At 44.1% G+C, this 26,456-nt stretch overlaps 1 protein-coding gene across 2 annotated transcripts in view; it reads left to right on the top strand.

The window, feature by feature from the left end:
- BMP1 (bone morphogenetic protein 1) overlaps window positions 1-26,456 on the top strand; it is a 132,472-nt gene that overhangs the window by 43,684 nt on the left and 62,332 nt on the right. For both annotated transcript variants that reach the window (XR_011320860.1, XM_069766991.1), the window contains exon 2: window positions 6,461-6,559. Coding sequence is in view for 1 of the 2 variants with exons in the window: in XM_069766991.1 (XP_069623092.1) it covers window positions 6,461-6,559 (99 nt within the window). In the remaining variant the exon portion in view is untranslated. The remainder of the gene's footprint in view (window positions 1-6,460; window positions 6,560-26,456) is intronic.

Raw genomic sequence — 26,456 nt, 5'->3', positions numbered from 1 at the left:
GGGGGCAGCCCTGACGAGTGCCATTCCGAATAGAAAATGTCCGAGATCTAAATCCCGCCGAACGAACCGACGCGCAGGGATTGGAGTATAATGCCATAACCGCTTTACTAATTTGCCCGGTGAGCCCAAATTTCTCCAGCGTGAGTTCAATATAACTCCAGTGTACCCTGTCGAACGCCTTTTCGGCATCAAGCGAGAGAAATACACTGGGGAGGCTCCCCCTCTCGACCACATCTAAAAGATCTATCAGGCGCCTGGTGCCATCCCTGGTCTGTCTGCCAGGAACAAACCCAACTTGGTCGGGGTGGATGAGACCAGGGAGAACCGAGAACAGTCTGTTGGCCCAGATTTTTGCATAAATCTTAACGTCGCAGTTTAAAAGTGCTATCGGACGAAAGTTCCCCGGGGATGTTGGGGGTTTCCCTTGTTTGGGGAGAGTCGCTATGGATGCCTCCAACCCCTCAGCCCTAATACTGCCCGTCGACAGCCAATTATTAAAAAGGCGCAAGAGGTAGGGGGAGAGGGCAGGGAAGAACTGAGCATAGTAGAGAAAAGAAAAACCATCAGGCCCCGGGGAAGAACCCTTGTTGGCCTCTCTGACAATCTGTGAGAGTTCAGACTCAACAATGGGAGAGTTTAGGAAGGAGAGCTGTTCCTGGGTGACCGAGGGGAGATTAACCTTCTCCAAGAACGCCAAAATTGACTCCCGCGAAGGCTGAGGAATCCCCAGGTCAGACCCGAGGTCATAGAGCGAGGAGTAATAAGATGCAAATTCCTCCGCGATATGAATCGGATTATACACCCGGGAGCCGTCAGGCTTGAGCAAAAATGGGATCTTGGATTGAGCCTCTCTCTTCCTAACACGTCTGGCCAGAACAGCACCCGCTCGATCGCCCATTGTGTAAAATTTAGCCCTAGTTTTCCTCAGGGCCCTCTCAGCCTTATGGAGAAGCAAATTGCGAACATGCATGCGCGCTTTGGAGAGGTCGGAGAGAAGCGCCGGGGTAGGAGATAATTTGTGCGCGGACTCCAGGCGACTTAATTCATCTAGGGAAGACTGGAGAGCTGCATTATACTTTCTTTTGGCCCTTGCCGCCAGTTTAATAAAGTGACCCCTAATTACCGCCTTGTGGGCAAACCAAAGGGTGTCGTCACCTATGTCAGGAGTATCATTGGAGGTGAAAAATTCCCCCAAAGCCTCCTCAATACACCGAGAGTTGGAATGGTCAGCAAGAAGATGGGGGTTGAGACGCCAGTGCAAGGGGGGTCTAATAGCCAAGGGATCTCTCAGTGTAAGGGACACCGGGGCATGGTCTGACCATGTGATACTGCCTATATCTGCTGAAATGCAGTGAGGGAGAGCCACGTCATTCACCAGCACAAAATCAATCCTGCTATAGGAACCGTGCCTGGGAGACAGGAACGTGTAGTCTCTCTCGCCGCAATGCAAATATCTCCAGATATCATGCAGGTTAAAAGAGTTAGTCAGAGGACCTGCTTCGCATCTTGACAGGGAAGAAGCAGAGCAGTCCAAGTCCCTAAACATTGGAGCATTGAAATCACCAGCAATCAGTTTATGACCATGTTGGATATCACGCAAAGTTTCAAAGACCCCCTCCAGGAACTTAAGCTGCCCTACATTGGGGACGTAGATCGAGGCGATGGTATAGGGGGCGTTATTAATAAGGCATAGGACCACAATAAACCTACCCAACGGATCCGCTATGGAGCGAACCAGCTGGAAGGCGTTGGACCTACTGAAAAAAATGGCTACTCCCGCCTTTTTTGACGGGCCGTTGGCAAAAAATTGATGCGGGTATAAGCCTGACTGCATTCTGGGATTATCACATTCCAGTAGGTGTGTTTCTTGAAGACACAGAATGTCGTGACGGGATTTACCCAACTGACGCCATACCACAGACCTCTTGCCCGGCGAGTTGAGACCATTAACATTAATTGAATACAGCGATATACTCATAATGAGAACATGTAAACAGTTTTGCAAACTTCAGGACACCAATAACCTGTGTAAAAGAGTCTAGTACTTGTGGCAAAAAAAGCTAGAGCATAAGTAGGGGGGGACCAGAAGGAGAGAAGGGGGGAAAAAGGGGAGCAAACAAGACATACAACAAGTAAACCAGTGGACCGAGGTCCATCAGGAATACCCTGAGTCCAAGAGGTGAGAATCAGGAAAACAATTCACCTATGGGGCAAACAAATGCTGCGGATACTCTCGAGAGAGGAACCAACGCAGCTTAAAAAAAGAAAAAAGAAAACCAAATGAATCCGTGCGGGAAAATGGCCAGGAACCAAAGTTGCAGTGGGCTCAGGCCACCTCCCAGTCCGGTGTGATGCGGGCCCTGAGACCTCCATCAGCTCCACGCTTAGGAAGGGTCACGGCGGTCGGAGAGTCCGGAGTTGAGAGTCCCCATTTGGCGAAAGCAGTAGCTGCGTGTGACGGAGTCAGGCAGGTGGTGATTGATCCATCTTTACGGATGAGGAGCTTGGTAGGAAACCCCCAGCGGTACAGGATGCATTTCTCTGAGGATGGTAGTGTAGGGGGCAAAGGCCCTCCGTAGAGCCAAAGTGCCCGGGGAGAGATCTGGAAAGACGGAGATGCTTGCAAATCTTTCAGGAAGAGCTGGACCCTTCCTTAGGGCCTGGAGAAAATCCTCCTTCATCTCGAAGAAGTGTATGCGTGCCAGCACATCTCTCGGGATGGAGGGCCCCAGGCCAGACGGTTTAGGGATCCTGTGCACGCGGTCAATTATAATGTCCTTTGGGGCAAACTGCGGGAGAGCTGCGGCCATAAATTCCTGCAGAAATATCTTCAAATCCGCCGCCAGGACAGATTCCTCAATGCCTCTCAGTTTGACGTTGTTTCTCCTGGACCTATCTTCCAGGTCCAGGGCTTTAGCATGGGTTTTAGTGGCCATGATTTGCAGGGTCTCATGAGCGTCCCAGAGTTCATTATGAGAAGACACCAGCTCCGCCATTTTGCGTTCCAAACGGTCAGTGCGGTTACCCAACTCAACCACCTCCCCTCTCAGTTCAGCCAGCATAGTGCGTATATCTTCCTGGATGGAGGTTCTAAGGTCTCCAAGCAAACCCTTGAGGAGAGAAGCAGTCACCGGGCCATCAGCCGAATCAGACGCTGTACTGCCTGAATGCGACGCTGCTCCGCCTAAATGCGACGCTGCTCCGCTTGAATGCGACGCTGCAGCGCTCGATTGCGACGCCTGAGTGTTGCGTTGTGAAGAGCGGGAAGATCTGGGGGAGGGCGGCGCCATCTTGGACTCCGGCGGTAGCTGTGAGGAGGCCGCAAAGAAGTCAGGAATTCTCCTGGTGGGGTCACGGGAGCGCGTTTTGGATTTCCCCATACACTCACCACCGTACCAGGGACCGGAATCGAGATCGAGGAGGAGCGGAAGGGCGCCGGAGAGGTAGATAAGAGCCGCTTTAAGATTCCTGGACACGGAGCTCCCACTCTGTGACCTACTCCATCAGCAGCTAGGCCACGCCCCCATCCAAGCACATTTTGAATTAAGATATCTGGATTTTGGTGCAGAACCTGTGCTAAAAAAGCTAATTAGAAAAATAAAATTGTCTGCACATACCTACCGTATTTAGGATTAAATTGTTTTATGTGCTTTTCGTCTTACAGATCATATTGTACATCATGAGTTTTAATGCTTTCTATTAAGTTATCCATGTGTTATTAGAGAAAAAAAAAAAAAAAAAGCCCACTACACACCTACTGATTTGCTACCCTCCTCCCGATTGCCCCATTGGTCTCTTTTTTTTTTTTTTTTTTTTTTTCACGTTCTGACATTGACGTGTGAAAATAAACGCAGCCTTTCAGTAACATTACGGTGTTTATGGTTAAAGGGTTATCCAGGACTACTACATTTTATTTTTTTCATTATGGGCCAAACAACTAACTGTTGCCAACTACTTGCATGTTGTGCCTGGCACTGATCTCAGCTGGCACAAGGCGTTCACAAAACACTACTGCCAACGATTCTGCGGCTTCCACTGACCGACAGAGCAACGTCTTCTCTTCCGCTCTGCTGGGATGTGACTGCTGACGTCATGCTGATTGACAACTGGCTCCCCGCTGCCGAGCTGTGGGGAGTTGGCTGTCAATCAGCATGACATCGGAACACGCAATGTTGACAGAGCAGAGCGGCCCGGAAGAAGGGAAGAGCTGCTCTGTTGACTGTAGCAGCTGAATCGCCGGCAGCATTGGTCAATGACAACTCTGAACAGTCTCTGGGTTGACCAGGCAAGTAGTTGCTTCTGTTAGCGACTACCTGCCTTTAAACTATTTGTTCCTCTTTGTTTAGGAGGAGATAGTTGCCGGATTTCTGGACTTCGTACTTTATGGATCGTGAGTTGTGCCAAAGCATAGACTATTCTAACTGGTCCAATGAGCGCTGGAACCCGTTGCTCGGTGTACTGGTTTGATTAGGCCACTTTTTTAGTATATTATCCTAGTTTGCATTTTGCATTCATAACTCTGCTTTCCCTATTATTTATATATATATATATATATATATATATATATATATATATATATATATATATATATATATATATATATATAAACAAGAACATCCAGGTGAGGCCGCAGCTGTTGCATTCTTCCATGTGTTAAATGACAGCTTCCACACAGATCCGTAGAATTCTTGGAACACTTTGTTCGTAGCTAAAAGAAAAAATAAAAATACTTGACGTGTGAGTATTCTTATTTTTTTAGGGATGGGGAGAAAAAAATTAGATTGCAAATGGAGTCCATTTTATGAAATTCATCATCCCCATTCTTTAATAGTATATCAATTTTAAAGATGTTCTCCGACTTCATGGATCGCTTTAGAACTTCTGATTAACATCAAGGCAGAAACATAAAATTGACTGTTTTTCTTCTCTGGTATACAGATAATGCAGTTTAACCTAGGTATTTCTGATGGTTGGTTAATAGGGAGGACAACTAGCGCCCTTACCTACCTCCAAAATGTTTGGCGCTTCTAACAAAGAACTTAGGCTGTAGTAGGTCCTTGTTGTCTAAATACGGTGTAGGCTGCTATTTGTAGTAACTTGGTTGCTGATTTAGGCGCTACTTACCCCTTTATTTGGACCCTACACAGTTGCACAACACGTGGCACTGGTATTAGTCTTTTAGAAATAAATGAAGCCTTTGCAGAGCTGAATCCGGCAATAGTTTTTCTGGTTACTCTTTCCCTCAAGGCAAAATTGTTACTGAACTTGTGTTCGAGATTGAGAATTTTTTTTTTTTTTTTAAAGAGTTTTGGTCTTCGTTCGAGCGCTGTCCATCTGACTCTCTTCTTTACCGGACCGGAAAAGATGATATTGCGGGCACAAGTCACCTGACCCCTAAGCCAATCCACAATCTTAGTGGTCAGATGACAGGTATTGGTTTCTTCATCTCGGTCTGGCGTCACTGGAGAGGACAAAATAAAGAGGACCTATCACCAAGTCAAAAGGGTCCAGTTTTTGCTTTTATTTTAGTCTCCTTCCGAGCATTTTATTTTTTTCTTCTTAAAAATCTGCCATATGATTCCAGAGATATGGACCCTTTTATTTAGTGCATCAAATATACTAATGTTTATGGTCTTTAACAAGGGGGAGTGTTGATCATAGGATCCTCTGGGGCGTGTCTTCAAGCTGCTCAGCATTATTCCCTGTGAGCACCACCCCCAAAGACCACAAAAATCAGCATACTGGGGGCAACTAAACAAAAGGGCCCATATCTCTGAAGCCGTATGGTGGATTTTTAAAAAGAGAGAAACTAAATACTTCGAAGAGCAGCAGGAATAAAATAAGAGCAAAAACTGCATTTTTTTTTCTTTTGGTGATAAGTTTTCTTTTAGAACATAAACGTGCCTTCCTTGTTTCTTAATAGCATTCCTTCCCATGGCTTATTTTATTTAAAAAAAAAAATCCCTTTAGTCTTTGTTCACATTGGTTGTGATTTTCTGGTAACGTAGCAGTCTGGAGTCTGTTGAATTATAAATTTATGCAGAGTTTTTTTTTCTAAGTGATGATGTACTCTACAGTATTCACAATCAGTATTAATCAGATTAATGCAACACATGTGCCTAGGAAGACTTGAAGTACTTTTTTATAGATTGCTTCCCATGAAACTATAAAAAAAAAAATTTAATTTTTTTTTTATGAACGTTCTTCTAAATATCTTAATCATCACTGCCAATTATTACCTAATGCCACTGGGTGACATGTGAAGAGGCTTCTTGGGGTCTTCTGCTGTGGCCTAAATCTCATGATGTGACTTTCTGGTCTTGAGTTGCTCTCAGATCGAGGTCTCCATTTACTTAGTTTGGCTATGGACGGTCATATTCAATTTGCTGTTAATTGGAAGAACATTCCCGTTAAGCATGTTGTCTAATTTTTTTTTCTTGTTTTTCTTTCTCACTTGTAGTCGCTTTCTGGGGGGATATTGCTTTGGATGAAGAAGATTTGGCCAACTTGAAGATAAATCTACGTGTGAGCTCAAGGAACAGAACGCGCTCTTCTTCAGGTCAGTTGTGATAAATGTGATATTTTCTTGAGCAACCTTACAGGTTTATTCTTTTTTTTGTTTTTCAAATTCTGAAGATTTTCTAGGTATTTTGCTAAAAAAGATGTCTTGTATCTATCCAAGATCTAACAAGACAAGAGACAGCCTCTTAAATGTCCTAAATAGCTTCACCGTAGATGGCCCCCTGAGTGCTGTACCTGTAGAGCTCTGCCTCTGAGCGAATGATGTGGCCCTTCATGTCGATTGTTGGCAAGGAACCACGTAATCAAATCTGTGATCTTGGCAAGAAAGAAATTGAGTACGCTCCCAATCGGCAGTTCTCCATAACTCTTCATGGTCTCACTTTGGGCATTATTGTCTCGTTTTTTTTTTTTTGCTTGGCCTGTATGTTTAGATTTTAGCTCCATTTCTGCTGGAGCGTATGGGATTGAGTTACAATACCAGGACGCAAAGTTCTTTCCGTCTTTAGCAAATATCTTCACAGCATGGTGTGTGGAACCGTTTGTTTTTGTTTTTTTAAATTAATATCATCCATGTTTTGACAGCCTGGAGTGGTACGGCCATTACATTGACTACCTCCTCCACATATGAAGGGGTCAACTATGTGACATCATACAGTTCCCGGACAATATTAACAATAATGACTCTAATCATAACTTCGCCGCCCACCACGACCGTTTTCATTAATTTTCTAAATCTGACTCTTGAGAGCAATAGGGAGTGAAATTTTTAAAACTCTGAGCACAACACCAGATGGAGCCTCCTGTCACCCATTTCATATCATCAAAAATATACAAAAATGAGATAAAAGCTAAACGTAACTGCACGGATAACGACCGCTATCTGAGTGCAATAATGTCAAACAGAAATAGAAGAAATAAAAAACAAAAATGTAAATATACAGAATGGACCCTTGTAGGATAACCTGTTTAAAGCACACATTGTCTAGGAGACATGCTACCGTTCAAAAAATAACAGAAGTGGCTGGTAACCAAGGAAACTAACAGGAAACTAGAATTAAAAATCTCTTCATTCTTTGTCTTTTAAATATATATATTTTTTTACCTTTAAAAAATAAATGACTAGCTGCATGTAACACAAATATTATTCCCTTTTTCCGAAATGGTATGCAGTAAGCAATTTAGGGAGGTGTCGAACATTGTCTAAAAGTTCTTACTAGTCCTGTTTCAGAATAATGTATATTCAGAATTTAATAAAAATCTGTCCTCAGGTATGTAACCTGAAGACAGGCGACGGGGGCTGAAACACAGATTTCAGTTCTGTCATTTATTAGGCTGTCTGCTGTTGTTTCCATACAATGAAGGTTTTATCTCCAGGAGATTATCGCTGCCTGGGTTACACGAGCCCGGGCCCGACTATTCCTCCTCCTCTGATAAGCTGCTCACTGTCAATAGACCATGTACATAGAGAGCTGTGGTGTGGGCAGGGGCAGCTTTCTGAGCTCTGCTACATCGGTGGAATCAGGGTCTCTCTTCCTACATCAGGCTGCTCTCGGATGAGGTAGCAGAAACCTGGTGACAAATTCCCTTTAAAGGTATTTTGCATTTTCAGCAAAGTGGACCCTGACTGCATCCAGGCATTAAAAATATCAAAGCCAGATGGTACTAAGCCTCCACCCACTTCAGCGCCTGCACTTCATTGCTGCAGCTAATCACTGCTGCAGCCAATCCCTGAGCTTAGCAACTCTGCCAACGCAGGCGGTGCTGAGCTCGGTGATGTTGCAGTGGTGACACGCACTTCACGGCTGCAGACATCGGATCAGTGTTAGAGAGGCGCCACTGGAGCTGTGGAGGATGACTTTATTTTACAAGCATTTATGGTGTACTCTGCTGAAAGTGGAAGAACCCTTTTCATTTCCTTTTTCTGCAGAGCACCCATTATTACCAATCTAATGTCCCTTAAACACTCCTCATAAATATGGGTGAACCGTTTTGAGGGCATGTCGGTTTACAGAAGTTAGGTCGGGTTCACATTCGCATTTCTGTGTGCAGCGTACGTTCCGCATGCGTCACGTGCACATATCTTTAACATTGTGTACGCAGGGGCATGTTTTTGCATGCGTTTGCTTGCAGATGCGTACGCATGCGTCGTTTCGCGGTGTGCGGCGGGGTCTGGCAAATGCAACATGTTGCATTTTTTTTTTTTGAGGCGTCAAATATTGCGCAATCGTCCGCTTGCGTCAAAACGCATTACTGTCTATGGGAACGCATTGGTACGCAAGGACATGCGTTCGCATGCACACTTTAGACTTCACATGTCCAGAAAATGAGGTCACCGCCTCCACCATGCTCATAAAAAAAAAAACGCAAACGCATGGCAAAACACATTTAAACGCATGCACGCGCAGCATTTTTGTTTGCGTCATGTGCAAGATGATGCGCAGGCGTAAGCATGCTTTTGCATGCGTTTTGGCATGCTTTTGCGCATGCAGATGAAACGCTGTGCACAGAAACGCTAATGTGAACTTAGCCTTACAAAACATTTTGGGTAAAGAGATGATGGAACCTGCTGACATCTGGTAGATGAATGTGTCTCATGTTTGGTAATTTATTTCAGATCATGATCAATAATAATATTATTATTATTATTATTATTATTATTATTATTGCACCATTAATTCCATGGTGCTGGACATGAGAAGGGGTTACATCAAAATACAGATATCACATACAGTAAACAAACGAACAATGACAGACTGGTACAGAGGGGCGAGGACCCTGCCCTTGCGGGCTTACATTAGAAAAATAAATATAGCAGTTTTCCCATTGGCTACTGGGGCTATACTAGACTCCTACTTCATATTTCAGGGAATTCACTTGTGCATTAGTAGCAATAGACCGACTCCGACCCTATCTTTTTATACTAAAGCATCTAATGAGTGTGTGCAAATGTCATTGTGGGGGCTATGTATGTAGAGGTGCCATGTGGCATTGTAAACCAGTCTTTGATGGTAATTTCGCTCCTGAAAAGTCTTCATAAAAGAATAGGAAATGAGTTAAAGTAACTCTCGTTTTAATTTTTATTTCGTAAATCAGTAGTACATGTGCAAATAAGCAACTTGTCATGTGTCTTATCAGAGGAATCTGCTAGGATTGATCAGTCATTATCAAAATCCTCAATTCAGAGGTAAAATTTGTATTCAGTGAAGACAGAATGTTATATTACTGAGAGAGATGGCTGTTGGTGCTCATAAGATTCTATGAAGAGGGAGGAGCACTCTCTAGCTACATAGGATTGTATCAGGAGCAGCTGCCATCTCCTATCTCATTAATGGGGAAGTCTGTTTTCACTGACTACAGATTTTACCTCAGAATGGTTATCACTGGACCCTCAAAAGGGAAACACCTGGCATTACCGTGCATGTTGTGTCCAGATTGAGTTTCTTCTCTGTGAACGACCCCATATTGGTGCAGGTATGGGTAAACAAGGAGTGAGCAGGGTATTAAAAGGGAGGAGCGCCAGAAGTCTGTGTCCGGCCTCCGCCGTTTTTCCTGCCAGAAGTGCCTTACTGCACCAAATTTTGTCACAGCATTGGGGTTAGTCATTCAGGAATCTGAATGGACGGAGTAAAGGTTAATGGGCTCGAGCCTTTTGGTGATTGGTAAAAGGTTTGGTTTTAATAAGTTGCCATGTTACTCTGGATATCTTTATGATCTGATTAAAGGGAATCTGTCACCCCATTTTTGGTATGGGCACCGGTGCTCAGGAAGGATATAATGGAACTAGAGAGAGTACAAAGGAGGGCAACAAAATTAATAAAGGGGATGGGAGAACTACAATACCCAGATAGATTAGCGAAATTAGGATTATTTAGTCTAGAAAAAAGACGACTGAGGGGCGATCTAATAACCATGTATAAGTATATAAGGGGACAATACAAATATCTCGCTGAGGATCTGTTTATACCAAGGAAGGTGACGGGCACAAGGGGGCATTCTTTGCGTCTGGAGGAGAGAAGGTTTTTCCACCAACATAGAAGAGGATTCTTTACTGTTAGGGCAGTGAGAATCTGGAATTGCTTGCCTGAGGAGATGGTGATGGCGAACTCAGTCGAGGGGTTCAAGAGAGGCCTGGATGTCTTCCTGGAGCGCAATAATATTGTATCTTACAGTTATTAGGTTCTGTAGAAGGACGTAGATCTGGGGGTTTATTATGATGGAATATAGGCTGAACTGGATGGACAAATGTCTTTTTTCGGCCTTACTAACTATGTTACTATGTTACTATATTGTACTCAAGATCACTTATTTGACTATTAATAATTATATAATATGCATTAGGAATGCTGCCCCTACTTTTTTTTCCATCTATACCCTTGGCCTAGGACAACTCATAAAGTCCCATGGCTTCCAGTACCACCTGTATGTGGACGACACTCGGATCTACCTCTCTGGCCCAGATGTCACCTCTCTGCTGTCCAGAATCCCGAAGTGCCAGTCAGCCATATCCTATCCCCCCCTACTTGACCTATCTATTACGGTAAACGGCATCACGCTCTCTCCTGCACCTGAAATCCGCTGCCTCGGGGTAACTCTCGACTCTGCCCTGTCCTTCAAACCGCACGTCCAAACTCTTGCCACCTCCTGTCGCCTCCAACTCAAAAATATTGCCAGAATCAGTCCCTTCCTCAGCCCACAATCTACTAAAACTCTTGTGCATGCCCTCATCATCTCCCGCCTCGATCACTGCAACACCCTCCTCTGTGGCCTCACCGCTAACTCTTGCACCGCTCCAGTCTGTCCTCAACTCTGCTGCCCGACTAATCCACCTCTCTCCTCGCTACTCCCCTGCTTCTCCCCTCTGCAAATCCCTCAACAGGCTCCCAATTCCCCAAAGAATCCAGTTCAAACTACTAACACTGATCTACAAAGCCATCCACAACCTGTCCCCTCCCTATATCATTGAACTAATCTCCCACCATCTTCCCTCACGTAATCTCCGATCCTCCCAAGACCTCCTCCTCTCCTCCACACTTATTCGTTCCTCGCCCAACCGCCTCCAAGACTTCTCCCGAATATCCCCCATCCTCTGGAATTCCACGCCTCAACACGTCCGATTATCCACCACCCTCGGATCCTTCAGACGGAACCTGAAAGCCTACAGCCTGCAATAACCATGCTGCCGTGTCGCCAACCGCCAGAGCTGCCACTCCCTTGACCTTCTGTCTCCTCCCCATTATCCCATAGAATGTAAGTCCGCAAGGACAGGATTCTCTCCCCTCTGCACCAGTCTGTCATTGTCAATTTTACTGTAAACAATATTTATAACCCTGTAAGTAACCCCTTTTCTCATGTATAGCACCATGGAATTAATGGTGCTATATAATAATGACATCTGGTGTATTTACAGTTGCAGCTCAGAATGTCATGTGAACTGTCGGCTGCGGTAATCCATATGTGGCCTACTGTAGAGGCCATGGTTGCTTTGCGTCCCCATAGTGTTTTTGTGGTGGTAGGTGTGTATTTAGCTGTGCCGACGCATTTCGGGTGGAATGATTTTAACCCCTTCTATATTGTGTATTGACAACTCATAGCTCTCTATAGAAAGAAAATTGGGTGGTTAATTCTTACATATAAAAGGGTAAAGAGTATACTACTGGAAATGCGTCTACTTGAAACGCGTCGGCACAGCTATTTGTCGTATTGCAATCTTGCACTGTTAAAAGAAAGCTCCTATGGGCACAGATGAAAGAAGTGCTAGTGTTCGTTATTCTTTATGGACAAGAGTTCTGCCGTTCCCACAGATAAAAGGCAGAGTCCCTTCAAGACCTCTTTCAATTGCTTTCACGGGTGCTGATTCGTAATTGTTATAGTAGGAAGTTCAGCTCTCGAGGACAAAATGCTGCTCTAACATGTAAAATACTGTGCAAAACATACTTGATATTGTGTACTAAAGAGAAATAAATGCGAGTGAAGAAATTTACCAGATTTTTTTTATTTTTTTTTATTTTTGTGATTACTCTAATAGCCAAATATATAACATTGCACAATCTCACGCAACTTGTCACATGTGTGAATGTCACTCCCTGACCCGAACAACCCCCGGTTTCCCACAACCCCTGTCCTGATTCTTGATTCTGTGATATCAATGTTCTCGTCCGCAGTTCAGTCTCTCCCTTCCTGTGATTTTTGACTTTTCCTCAATCCCTGAAACGCTATTTTATCTAATTCCTAGTATATGGCCGCCCCCCAAACTCTCATCCTGTTGTCCTCTTTCGTTTCCTGTTTTGATAAACCGTCATGGAGATGATTTTATACAGAACAGACTTCTCCACACACCTACACCCAGCCAAAGCCGGCGGTGAAGTCACCCTGCTCCTTGTAAATGGGCATGGCGTGATCTTTCTATTTAAGCTGGTGGTTAGCCGTGGACGGCACCGGTTCCTAGTTTAATTCTAGAATGTTACGAGAACGCGCCAATATACTATAAAATAAAGACTAAGGGTTTCCTCCAACATGATACTTATCATGTAATTCTGCACATTGTGTATGTGCAGTGATGATGCCCTCCGAGACCTATGAACATAACTTCCTACAGATGGCTTGTGTCAGCAGCTACGTTACTGATTATGAGGAATTATTATTACTGGCCTTTTTATTAACTGGTTGCATTCAAGGATTTTCCCTCCCAGCGGCCTATATGGAGTAAGCTATAAACATCTGATCGGACAATCCCTCCAAACCCCAAATCACCTTCTTGATCTCATCTGTTTTAATACCTTCCGTGTAGACTTCACAGGAGAGTGTCCAAATATATACAGTCACTTATTCACCGAGGGTGTCAACCGTAAAACTGTTTTGTCTGCTTTAGGTTATCTTCACACCGGTCAAATTAAAAGCCAACCTATAATTTCCTCAGTAGTAACCGGAGCTGAACCTTTGATTTCTGCCGTGGTTGTACAGTTTCAATTGACGCTGATCCATCAAGTATTAATAAATTATTCCTAAAATGGTAAATCTCTCTCTTATCCATAGGACCGAGTACAACTTGCTGATCTCTGGAGGTCTGATTTTTGTTTTGGACCTCTAGTGATCTGAGAATGAGGCTCTGGAACCAAGTAACTAAATGGAGCGGAGTTGTAAATGCTCCACCTCTGCTCTATACTTTGGCTATTTCCTTCAGTCCCGTAGACAAACACTGTAGTCTACTTTCTCAGGGAGTCCCGTAGATGGAGGTTGACCATGTTCACTTCCGCTCTATTCAAGACTGGAGTGGAGGTTCCCGGCTTCCAGAGCCCCCATCTTGTGTATGCAATGCCTAAGGACCTTTAGTCTGAAACGCGTCTGTGTCTTCTCTGTCTTAAATAATTTAAGGATCCCTTGCTGCTTGTACTTTCTTTTCCTCTTCGCCACACTAAGGGTACCGTCACACAGTGGCATTTTGATCGCTACGACGGCACGATTCGTGACGTTCCAGCGATATAGTTACAATCTCGCAGTGTCTGACACGCTCCTGCGATCAGGGACCCCGCTGAGAATCGTACGTCGTAGCAGATCGTTTGAAACTTTCTTTCGTCGTCTAATGTCCCGCTGTGGCGGCATGATCGCATGGTGTAACAAAGGTGTGCACGATATTGTATACGATGTGCGCATAGTAACCAACGGCTTCTACATCGCACATACGTCATGAAATTATCGCTCCAGCGTTGTACATTGCAAACTGTGACAGCAGTCTATGACGCTGGAGCGATATTGTTACGATGTTGGAGCGTCACGGATCGTGCCGTCGTAGCGATCAAAATGCCACTGTGTGACGGTACCCTAACACCTCCAGCTTAATATCAATCAGATGGATGATGCTATCCATGCCATGTTTCATTGTTATGGGAAACCTGACCTCCAGGGGCGAAGATATCCTGACAGTTGGGGCTCTCATAATCTTCCAAAGACCTAGCTCATCCCACCCCCATATGAGCTCCCCAAAGGGACGTATGTGGGCGTAACCTTGATCTAATAAAAATCAGTTTGGGTTTTTATAATTTGTCAGTTCTGGAAGTCATAGCGCTCTGTGGTTCTGTCCGTTGCTCTCTAAGGCATGCTTTCCTCCGCTAAGCTCTGAAAAGTTTTCGTGACACAGGTTTAGTACTTTTCTTTTGTTATCCCTTTTATGTAATTGTATATACCATATTGTTTTTTTTCCATTTTGTAACATATTTGTATGTTTTTTTTTGTTTGTTTTTTTCTCTTTCTTTTTTCGTTTTTATAAACACTGACTACTTTTCTGGATTAAATATATAAAATGTAATTGCTCCATTCTTCCTGCTCTGTAAATCGCACCCCTGAAGCAATACGTTATGTCCACTGGAGTTCAATTGACCTGTATAAACAATTGGTGGAGGCAGTTGGTTCCTCTTGTTGTGGAGTTGGCAGTGATCATATCGGTATATTCCATGCTTTGGAATCGGAGGTGTACATACCATACACTATCTGAGTTTCCAATAACTGGCCTAGTAGGAAAAACAACCGTAGCTTCGGCCATCACTCGTCAGTCAATTGCGTAATTGTCTAAAATAATAAATAAAAAATAAATTAAATTTGCGTAACAAAATAGTTGCATAATCTTTATTTATTACACCAATATACACAAATTAGAAGTGAACATAAACTGTGAATGGAGACGTAAACTAACCTTTTAGTTAACCAGTGAATAAAGATCAGCAATTATCTTGTGACTCTGAGGCTTCTATGGGCCTGTGCTCTACTAAATGTGTATGATTTTATCATTGGGGGAGCTGCTGTTTATTCTTTTTTACAGTTGTAGATTTTATAACTTGATTTATGTGGACGTCACATGGGGCTGAGATGTATACCGTATTTACTATCCTACTGTAAGCTGAATATAAATGTGCCTTCTCAGATGTTAATCCCACACTCATTCTGCATTTCACCCCACTCGTTCCCTGCCACATTCCTTTTTTATGGCTGCCTTTCCTCGGTTCCTTTTGCCCCCACCCTTCCAATCATTCTTTCCTTCCTTCATGTATATTCATATTTGCTTATTACTTTGGCTGCATATTCATCTCCAACAAGTACTTGCTATGTGGTTCATTCTCCCCGCATATTCCTTTCAACAGATTTTACCAGACATTAATGATGGTCTGAATTACGACCATACCTCACCCGGCCTTATTTCTTACATCCCGCCCACCTTTTATTATGCTTTGAGTGTATTGCCCTGATTTATGGTGGCCGTTTTAAAGTAGTGCTACTTAGAAATGGGAGAAAAGGCTGCATTAAAAGGGGGTTGTCTCATGAAGTCAAGTCCTTTTTTATATGGAAGCAGATCACTACAGGTATGGCTTCTATAACCTCTAGTGTTCAACAGCTAAATGATATGGCCAGCCGTGTGATGTATGGACAAGGCAATTGAGCGAGTTCGGGCAACCATCTAATATGACTGTGGCCTTCTGTCTGTCTTCATAAGTTTAAAACTTTCTCAGTTTCCCTATCCTTTAGTTCCAGGCGAGATATGCCGCCTCCAGAACTTGGACCACATAAACCCTTGGCCAAATTGTTTTGAAAGGATCAGGACAGCCAAATTGTTTGAAAGGATCACGACGATCAAACATTCATTCAGCTGACTACGTTTGGATTGGCCAACTGCTAGCTTGTAATTTCTCCGGTGGGCCCCAAAACCAAATAGACTGGTCTCACTCCGATTTTAATGTTCTCCGAAATAGATGGCCACTAAGCTCTACTCCATTGCATAAGCTGTGGAAATGAGTCTTTCGTAGTCCAGCAGGACCTCCTGTCACAGGCCATATGCCCGATGACTCTTAGATCGAGAATATCTGCATTGACGCAGCTCCAAGCATTTACTAAAAGCTGTGATTATGACGTGGGACAGCTGATTAATTGGCGGAGAGCACTTCAGCTCTCTCGATCGTCAGGTTCTCTTCCAATCAGCACTCCTGGCCACTAAGGATGTGTTCACATGCTATGATTTTCACAGTGTTGTAAAAAAAAAAAGTGCCATATTTTGCAGCGATTTGTAAGAGAAACAGAATATCTCAACACATAATTACGGTGAAGTCCTACTAAGATGTAGCAGGAGGCCATATCATTACTAGTTAGCCCCTAATGATGATACTTCTGCTTGCACAACCCACAATACACCTGCCAGAGGGTCATTATATGACACCTGTAAGGATTCTATGTGTGTAATATGTGTATCTTAAATGAGTCTGTAAGGAGGTGGTGGGGACCTTCATGTACCTTCTCTCTCCCGAATACTGTCCACCTGTGCCGCATGCGGCGCTCTGATTATCTAATGTTTTGCTACTGTATGTCCTGTGATGTAATTGTGTTTGTTATGTGTTGCATATAAGCTTAGGGATGGAGAAGTGTTGGTGAGGTCCAGGCAACCTGAGGGTTAATGTATTGGGAGGAGTTATAGTGTGACGCGCAGAGTCACAGGGGTATAGAGTAGGCATTTCCTGTAGAGAGGGAGAAGCCCGGGCAGTCCTACCCAGGGCAGGACATGAACATTGGTGAGCACAGAGTTCCCCAGTCATGGGGGATACAGTTGCTCCAGACTGGAGAGCAGTGGGAACAGGCATTGGCTCAACGGGATTGTCCCCAGGCAGATGACTGGGCCCAAGACCAGGATGGGAGCTGATGAACAGATGGGGACCCGAATGGTCCGTAGGGACAGCAGGGAAATAATATTAAATGTTGACCTGTGATTTATACCCTGGATGTGATGGATCCCTTGCTGTTTAGTAAAGCTCAACCGTTGAAACAAAGGCTGACTTGGTGATGATTCATGGAACCAGAATTCCAGCGATTACAGTGGGTACCCATGCCTTCATGTACTAGGAGCCGGGGTACACACGGGCTGTTGCCAAGTGAACTTGCCCTCGACTACCACCCTGTGGGTCTTTGTTACAAGTCTTCAGAAGTATATGTATTGTAGCATAGCTAGGAAGGACAGGGCTAAATCGCAGCTCTGCAGGGTTTGATTTGAAGCACCTGCATGGTTTCTGTAAGAGGCAGGAAGTAGATTCATTGTGAGACCAGCCAGGATGTGAGTTGTAGCTGAAAGACAGATGTGGCGGGGTCTCTCTCTGAATGGAGTGACCGAGGAGACAGTCTGCTGGACGTAACAGAGGCAAATGTGTTAGCTCATGAATGGACAGACCGTTTGCACCAGACTGGATGTGTCTTGGAGATAAAGAGAGGCCAGAAGCACTCTCTGAGAAGAGTCTGCACAGGCAGGGTGTAGAGCACCACAAGCATTGCTGGTTATGGACAATAGCCATGTTTTGTTTGACCGAACATGGGCTAGCCCAGCCATGAATGAGTAGCCAGGGTCAGTTATGATTAGTTAGTGCCTGGACAAGGCTAGGGGTTTGTTTGTTTTGGTGCTGCGCAACGCAACCTGTGGAAATCAATACAAACTGCACGTGTTTGGACCAAAACTGCATTGCTGGTATGACTGCTACCTAAGGCCTAATGCCTACGAGAGAGTGTAAATCCCTACAGTATAAAATTATGTAGGATGAGTCTAAAAACGTACCAAAAGTATTCCTGTGTGTGTAGAAGCATGTGTGTAAAGGCATATCTATGCGTATTTGTAAAAGTGTGCCTGTGTATGTAGTAGCATGCAGCAGAATAGTGAGTGCAGCTCTGGAGTATTATACAGCATGTAACCCAGGATCAGTAATGTATGTACACAGTGACTGCACCAGCAGAATAGTGAGTGCAGCCCTGGGCTATAATACACCATGTAACCCAGGATCAGTAATGTATGTACACAGTGACTGCACCAGCAGAATAGTGAGTGCAGCTCTGGAGTATAATACAGGATGTAACCCAGGGTCAGTAATGTATGCACACAGTGACTGCACTGTACGTGTAAGAACGTGTGTAAAATCAATCTTTTCGTCGTGTTTGTGTGTAAAAATATGCATCTCAATGTATAAGCAGTTTTATATCTACCTGGATGAGTAAACTTTTAGGCTATGTGCACACGTTCAGGATTTCTTGCTGAAATTTCCTGAGAAAATCCTGAAAATTTTCTGCAAGAAATCTGCATGCGTTTTTTGCGTGTCTTTTTTACCGTGCTTTTGGTGCGGTTTTTTTTTTTTTTTTGCGGATTTTTCCGAACATTTCCCAATGCATTATATAGTGGGAAATCCGCGAAAAATCCGCAAAATTAATGAACATGCTGAGTTTTTTTACCGCGATGCGTTTTTTTTTGCGGAAAAAATCGCATCATGTGCACAAAATTTGCGGAATTCATTAAAAATGATGGGATGCATAATGTATGCTGTTTTTGCGGTTTTATAGCGTTTTTATCGGGGAAAAAACGCGGAAAAACCACGAAAAATCCGCAACGTGTGCACACAGCCTTATACTTGGCACTGGAACTCTGATTAGGTTAAGGGTATGGTAGCCCTGACATTTCAATGAACACATGAGGAATCACCTGCGTTCAATAGCCGGCAGCGGACATGTTCTGCTTCCAAAGCACTGCCAATTACTGAACGTGTGCACATACCCTAAAGAGGCCGGGAAACAAGCGTCAAACAACTTCAATATTGTCGATCGCACTGGTTTACCGGTCTGAACTCGGTGCTTGTAAATACAACAGAAATGTTTGTGATGGCGCAATATGCTAGCATATGGGGCCGCACATTATCCTCTTATTGAAAAGTAGCAGCAACCCCCCACCCCCCCACCCCTCCACCCCCCCCCCCCCCCCAAAAAAAAAAAAAAAAATTAATAATGGCGTATTTACATTTTTTTTCTCATTACCCCATTTAGCGATCAGGTTAATTCTTTTTTTTTTTTTATATTGATAGATCAGGCGATTCTGAACACAGCGATACCAAATATACATATATTTGATTTTTTTTATTTTTTTATTTGAATGGGGCAAAAGGAGGCTGATTTGAACTTTTCATATATTTTTAAAAACTTTTTCCTTTATGCATGCTTTAATAGTCTCCCAGTGAGACTAGAAGCTGTTGTCTTCTGATCACCTCTGCTACACACAGGCGATGATCAGATCCGCTTGTGTGTAGCAGAAATGCTCACTTTGCTATGAGCGCCGACCATGGGGCGGCGCTCATTGGAATCTAGCAATGACAACTATAGAGATCTGCTGCAGACCTCTGGTTGTCATTCCGACCCATCGGTGACCCGCTAGCATGTGATGCAATCACTGATGGGTGGAATTAGAGAACAGCTTCCGGTAAGATCGAGTTAAATACCACTGTCGGAGAATGACAGCGGCATTTAACTAGTTAACAGCTGTGGGTGGATCGCGATTCCACCCGTGGCTGTTGCGGGCACTTGTCAGCTGTATAGATTAGCTGTCATATGCACAGAAAGGTGTGGGCTCAGTACCGGAGCCCGCAGCAAACAGGGGTGGAAATTCGACGTGGGCGTACTATTACGTCTAATGTCAGAAAGGGGTTACGTTTTTGTTTGCGTATGAAAAGTTTCATCGTTATAATTGATAAGAATAAACTTTCATCATTGTAGACATTTAAAAAAAAATATATACCGTATATATCAAGGTTGGCCCGCTTCTTTGTCCAAGCTTTTAATTTTGCCCCTCTGCATTTGAGATTCCTGTACTAGGGGAAGAATAAATTTTCCTAAATGGTGGATGCAAATGAGTTGGCTTAATGTTAAAATCATTAACTGTTAGAGGATAAACCACATTTTATGAGACAAGCCTCCCAATGAGAACAGGATTCCTTTGGAAAATTAGAAAAACTCTAAATGCCTTGTTCCAAATTATCGCAGCAGAGCTTCCAAACATTTTTCTAGGTTGTAAAGAGCTGAAAAATCATCTTTTGTTGAATTTGCAGCATTGAGGTCACATTTACTGATATCGAAAGCTTTTCAATAAAAAAAAAATCTCAAAGGCAACCTGTAATTATCAGCTTATGGCCTTGGATGTTTGTCTCTGAAACGCTCCAGCAGGTGGTATCAGCTGACTGGTTCCCTTTAACAGGCCAAGTTAGGCTGGTTTCACATTTGCGGTTGTGTCCGCAGCGTTTCTTCCGCAAAAATCCGCATGCGTTGTGTATTCCTATATTTAACATTAGGGACGTCGTTTCGTCGTCTGCAGTTTGGCGCGGAAATGCAACATGTAGTAATTTTTAGAGGCGTCCATTTGCTGCCTGTAAACGTATGCGGTCGATTGCGCAAGGATTGCGACAAAAAAAACGCATTGCTGTCTATGTAAACGCATGCGTTTACAAGCACATGCGTTTGCTTGCGTTTGTAAACGCATGCGTTGCACCAGAGAAAAACATGTCTAGACACTAATTAGCCACCCCCCACATACAAGGTGATAAAGGGAGGGAGTGCACATTTGCAGGTCACTACTCAGCAGATGGAGTACGAGACCAGACAGAGAAAAGCAACTTGGAGGAAACAAGACTGAACAATGTGAGTATATCCTAGCCAATGCCTTTATTTTCTATTTTCTGCCTTTAAATGTCCTAATTTCTTCCATTTCTTTTTTTCTGCATGCATCAGAATGTCTTCTTCTGATGAGGATCAAACGCCTGGGCCTGCACAAGCGGAATATGTCAGCGAAGTGAGTACTCACCTCCTCAGATTGGTAAGTATTCACTGTCACATCTACACATATGACAAATTATTTTTCCTTTTTTCAGAGCTCTTCTACTGCGGCAGAGACTGAGCAGGAGCAGCGGAGTCACGGTCGGGTGGCACGACGGCAGCGTGTAAGTATACCTGGCTGACTGTTTATTGTATCCTCACTTTACAATTCTTGACTCTTCATTTCTGTACTTTTCTCTTTCTTTCCCTGTTGCTTCTGTACTAATTTTTTCTTTAACTTTTAATATTTAGGCCATTTCTCTGCTTCTGTTTTCTTTTTTCCTTATGTGAATGTCTCCAACATTAATGTTCTGATTTTTTTTTTTTTTTTAAGGTTCCAGAACGGGATGAGGACCTCATCGAGAATCAGCACCTAATCTCCCTGGTCCATGAGCGAGTCCCGTTTTTGGGATCCACTGCACTCCAACAACATGACGATCCGGCGGCTTTGGAATGAGGTGGCCACAGCGTTGTGGGATGGCTGGGACAACGCCCCAACTCGGGTCCGAAATGCATTTGGTAAATATTGCAATTCGGTGTGATACAGCCAAGACCTTGGCCATGCTCACACAACTGTGTATGATGAGAGAAAGTCATTAATTTTTCTCAGCACACACAGTTGTGTGACCACGGTCAAAAGACCATTGTCCTAACTATTATGTTTTGTCAACAGTGCTCAAAGTCAAAACACGTTGGCGATCGATGAAGGACCGCTTCAACAAGGACCTGCGTCAAGAGAGCCGGCTTCCTAGTGGTTCAGGAGCAAGGATCCGTAAATACAAGTACCACCGCATCCTTGCATTTTTGAGACCGGTCCTTGCCCAGAGAATGTAAGTATATTTTTGGTGAAAAAAAAAGATGTTTTTTAATGCATTTGGCTGCCGTCACACTTCCATTTTTGGGTCCATAATTTGCATCATTTTTTGTAAATGAAAACCAGGAGTGGTAGATAAATGCAGAAGTGGAGCATATGTTTTTATTATACTTGTCCTCATATACTTCCACTCCTGGTCTTGGCTTACCAATAGTGATGTAAAATACAGAACAAATACTGACAGTGTGACGGCAGCCTACACAACAGATCTATAGTCATCAAGTCAGGTGTCAGAAATAATGAATTCATGATGCACAAAGAAAGGGCTCATGAATTCATTATTTCTGACACATGTCCTGGTGAGTGTAGATATGCCTTGTATCACCTCCATCGTCCCTTCATATTCTACATCAGTATTTGAAATCCAAACCCAGGAGTGTAAATGCAGAAGTGGAGCATATGTTTTTATTATACTTTTGCTCGTACTGTAGTACTCCTGATTTTGGCTTGCAAAGTGTGAGGTAAAACTCTGTCCAAATCCTGCTAGTGTGACCTCCGCCTTAATCTCTGTTTTTATTCCACAGGAATTTGCGTTTTGTAAATGTTTGGTCTTACATATTTTTCATTCTTTTTTCACAGCACATGGAGCACCACTGTTGGCACAGGTTCTGGAGTGGTCCTTCATCAGTCATCCACGGACCCGTCCCAGCCATCCTCCAGCGCTGCAGCAAGTGGGCCTGCCACACAAACTGGAGACCAGGAAGCTGGTCAATCAGGTGATCCACTTCCCCAGTCCTCTGCCTCTGGCCAATTTTTTTTTGGGCTCCTCCCGGCAGTGGCATAGGGCCGCGGACAGGTCACTCATGCCCGAGTTTTTGCACTTGAGCTCGGTCTTCCACGAGGGACTCAAGGCGATGGACTGGATACTGCCATTAGTCATATGAGTACACATATCCAGGAGGTTACCACAGCCCTTGCCCAAGTGAAAGCCGACCTCCAGAGGCCAGCACATCATTTTTTTTAATCAAATAGAACAGGGCATGTCGGAACACCTTACTCCCGATCTCCAGATTAGTGTTATGCAGGCCTGCAATGCTGCTTACGTGCAGGCTATGCAGCAGAGTCGGTATTTTCAGCAGACAGTGGGGGCATTTCCACCTGTGCCCACACTGTCACGCTTCACCTCTATGCCGACATCTGCTGCATACCACTGCACGGCCACCTCCATTCCAAACACTGCCGGACCTTTATTATAGCACCACCACCATGCCGAGTGCAGTAGGACAGCCCACCACCACCACCATGCCGAGTGCAGTAGGACAGCCCACCACCACCACCATGACAACTCCTGCTTGGACCTCCTCCACTGCCACCACCATGCGGCACCCGCAAGACCCTGGCCTGTCGTTCCCCGCCACCACAAGAATGCTGCTGCCGGACCTAGGCATGTTACTCGCCACCACCACAGGAATGCCGCTGCCGGACCCTGCCATGGCGTTCCCCGCCACCACCACTACAAGAATGCCGCTGCCGGACCCTGCCCTGGTGTTCCCTGCCACCACCATAAGAATGCCACTACAACGGCACACGGACCGTGACAGGTGGGCCACCACGGCTAGGCCAATACCAAGTAGCCCAACGAGGCTCCCCGGACAGCAGAGCCGATCCCAAAAAGGGAAAGGCAATAATAATAGCTATCCCTCCCCCCTCACCTCCCAATGTGTCTGTAATGTCTGGTTTGTCTCATCCTTCTAGTGTGTCTCTGCCCTCTCATGTGTCCAGCCCAATCCCCGATTTTTCCTGACCCCAGTAATTTTATTGCACCCTCTCCAGCCACCCCTGCGTCGTCGATAGTTAGCCAGCCCTCACTGCTCCACACCCCCCAATTTCATCATTCAACTCCAAGCAGGCGCAGTTAATTTTTTGTTTTAGTTTATTTTGTTACAATAAATATTCATGTTTTTTTGCCCCCAATAAGGTTTGGTTAATTGTGTATTTCGCCGCCAGCAACACACACCATGCGCCAAATCCAAAAATGCGCCGAACACATTTTTTTGGGTCACCTCCTAGCTCCAGTAGTTAGTACAACACAGAAGATTTGTGTGTGTTTGGCATAGAGATCTGAGGTTGCCCAAAAAAATAACACTTGTATTTTCACTCTGACTTTTTGTCGCAGACTGAAGGCAAAATGGTGGCAATACACAGCTGAATACACAGCTGAACTATACTCAACTGGTCGTGTCTTCACAAAATCGTTAGATATGACACCTGACCGGCAGAGTAGATAAATGCCTTGTATTACCTCCATTTTATCTTCTTTTTACATTAAATCTATTTAACACAAAGTGAAGGTACGATGGTACAAGGCATATCTATACCCAACAGGACATGTGTCAGAAATAATTAATTCATGAGCTATTTATTTGTGCATCATGAATTCATTATTTCTGACACCTGACTTGATGACTATTGATCTGTTGTGTAGCCTTCCGTCACACGGACAGTATTTGCTCAGTATTTTACATCACTATTGGGAAGCCAAAACCTGGAGTGGATCAATGTGAGGAAACGTCAAATAAAAATATAAACAACACCTCTGCATTTAACAACCACTTCTGGTTTTGGCTTACAAATACTTATGTTAAGTAATGAACAAATACTGAATGTGACGGCACCAAACAGCCATCGTCTCTATAGTCTGCGTCAAATAGCTACTGGTGAACCGAGTCAGGACGCAATGACGTCAACAGCCTAAACCCAAAAACCAAACGTGGTGTGTAAAGCAAATACATGGGAGACATGGTGGAGATAATAAAACACAATTATTTTATTACAACAAACATTATCAACATTTTGAAAATAACTGTTACAGACCCAAAGCCAACAGGACATTTTACACCATATTGTCCTGCCATTCCACACGTCCAAGGTCTGAATAAAAAAACGCAGCAAATTGGTCCCGCATGTGGCCAACTTCAACAGTAGACCGCAGCGGGTGATGCCGGTAATCAGGCAAAGGGTTTGCAACTTGTTCATCAAGTTCAATGGTGGGTTGCTCCTTAGCCAGAATGTAATTGTGGAGAACCACACATGCTTTTACCACCTCATCCACTGTCTCCATTTTTAGATTTATGGCTGTTGCAAGAATGCACCATTTTGACACCATAATCCCAAAGGCACACTCTACTGTTCTGCGGGCCCTGGTTAGTCTGTAGTTATAGACCCGTTTTGTGCGGTTCAAGTCCCGACTTGAATAGGGCTTCAGTAGATTTTCACTCATCTGAAATGCCTAATCTCCAACCATTACAAATGGCATCAGTGGGTCTTGAGTGTTGGGGAGAGGTCGTGGCTGTGGAAAATTAAAATTTTTGCCATAAACACGTCAGCCCATATCCGAGTTTTTAAAAGTCTGTGAATCGTTGCCACGGCCAAAAGCACCAATGTCCACAACAATGAAGCGACAGTCCGCATCGGCTATTGCCATGAGAACTACGGAAAAATATTTTTTGTAGTTGAAGAACTGTGATCCCATTCTGGCTGGTTTGATAATCCGGATGTGCTTCCCATCCACCGCAGCCAAACAGTTGGGGAAATCACACACAGTCCAGAATTTATCAGCTATTTCCATCCACATGTCCTCGTTGGGTATGGGTATAAATTCTTCACGGAGAACATCCCACAAAGCCTGGCAGGTGTCAAAAACTATTCCGGACAGGGTGGAAATTCCAAGGCGGTACTGGAAGTGTAGGGATGACGAGCTCTCTTCAGTTGCAAGAAATCCGTAATAAAGAAAAAAGAATTTACAAAAAATGCAAAGAATACATGTCATACCAACAATAATTGACTGGTATTTGTTTAGAATTATTACGTACCTTAAGGTAACAAGTAGACGTTGCTCTGGTGGAATCGTTCTATGGAGCTGGGTGTCCTATCTCCGGATGGCTCCTTGGACACGAGCAAGCAAATCCCAGAAAGAGTCTTGCGACATCCTGGTATATTCCGGGAATTTGTCCGGGTTGTCATTGAGCTCGACAAACAGTGTGTGATATGCACCACGGCTCTCCTGCAGTTCTATAATGGGGTGTTGCCAAAACGCCTACGCAGGGTCCTTCTCAGTCTTTCACGGTTTCGGTGTTGCTCCCAAGCAAACGCACACGCAATAAAAAGCTTGATGCTTAGATCCAGGTTGAAGTAAAAGCTATCCATGTGAAGATCCATCATGACACGGGATACAGGAGCAAAATCTGAAGATTTCAGTAGTCCTAGGGTCTATATAGAGATATCCCATAATACACGCCCTCTGTAGTCCCATTGGCGGTGTCTGGTTATCTAGATTTTTCTCCTGTAAAATTTGTCACCATGCGCACCAAAAACGCAAACGCATGAAAAACGCATAAAGCATGTAAACGCAGCGTTTTAAAGCCGCATGCGTTAAACGCATGCGCTAAAAAAATGCTGCGTTTGTACGCGCTTTTATGTG

The sequence above is a fragment of the Ranitomeya imitator genome, chromosome 4 (assembly GCF_032444005.1).
Source record: "Ranitomeya imitator isolate aRanImi1 chromosome 4, aRanImi1.pri, whole genome shotgun sequence".
Taxonomy (NCBI): Eukaryota; Metazoa; Chordata; class Amphibia; order Anura; family Dendrobatidae; genus Ranitomeya; species Ranitomeya imitator.
This window is presented reverse-complemented; position numbering and strand designations above follow the sequence as displayed.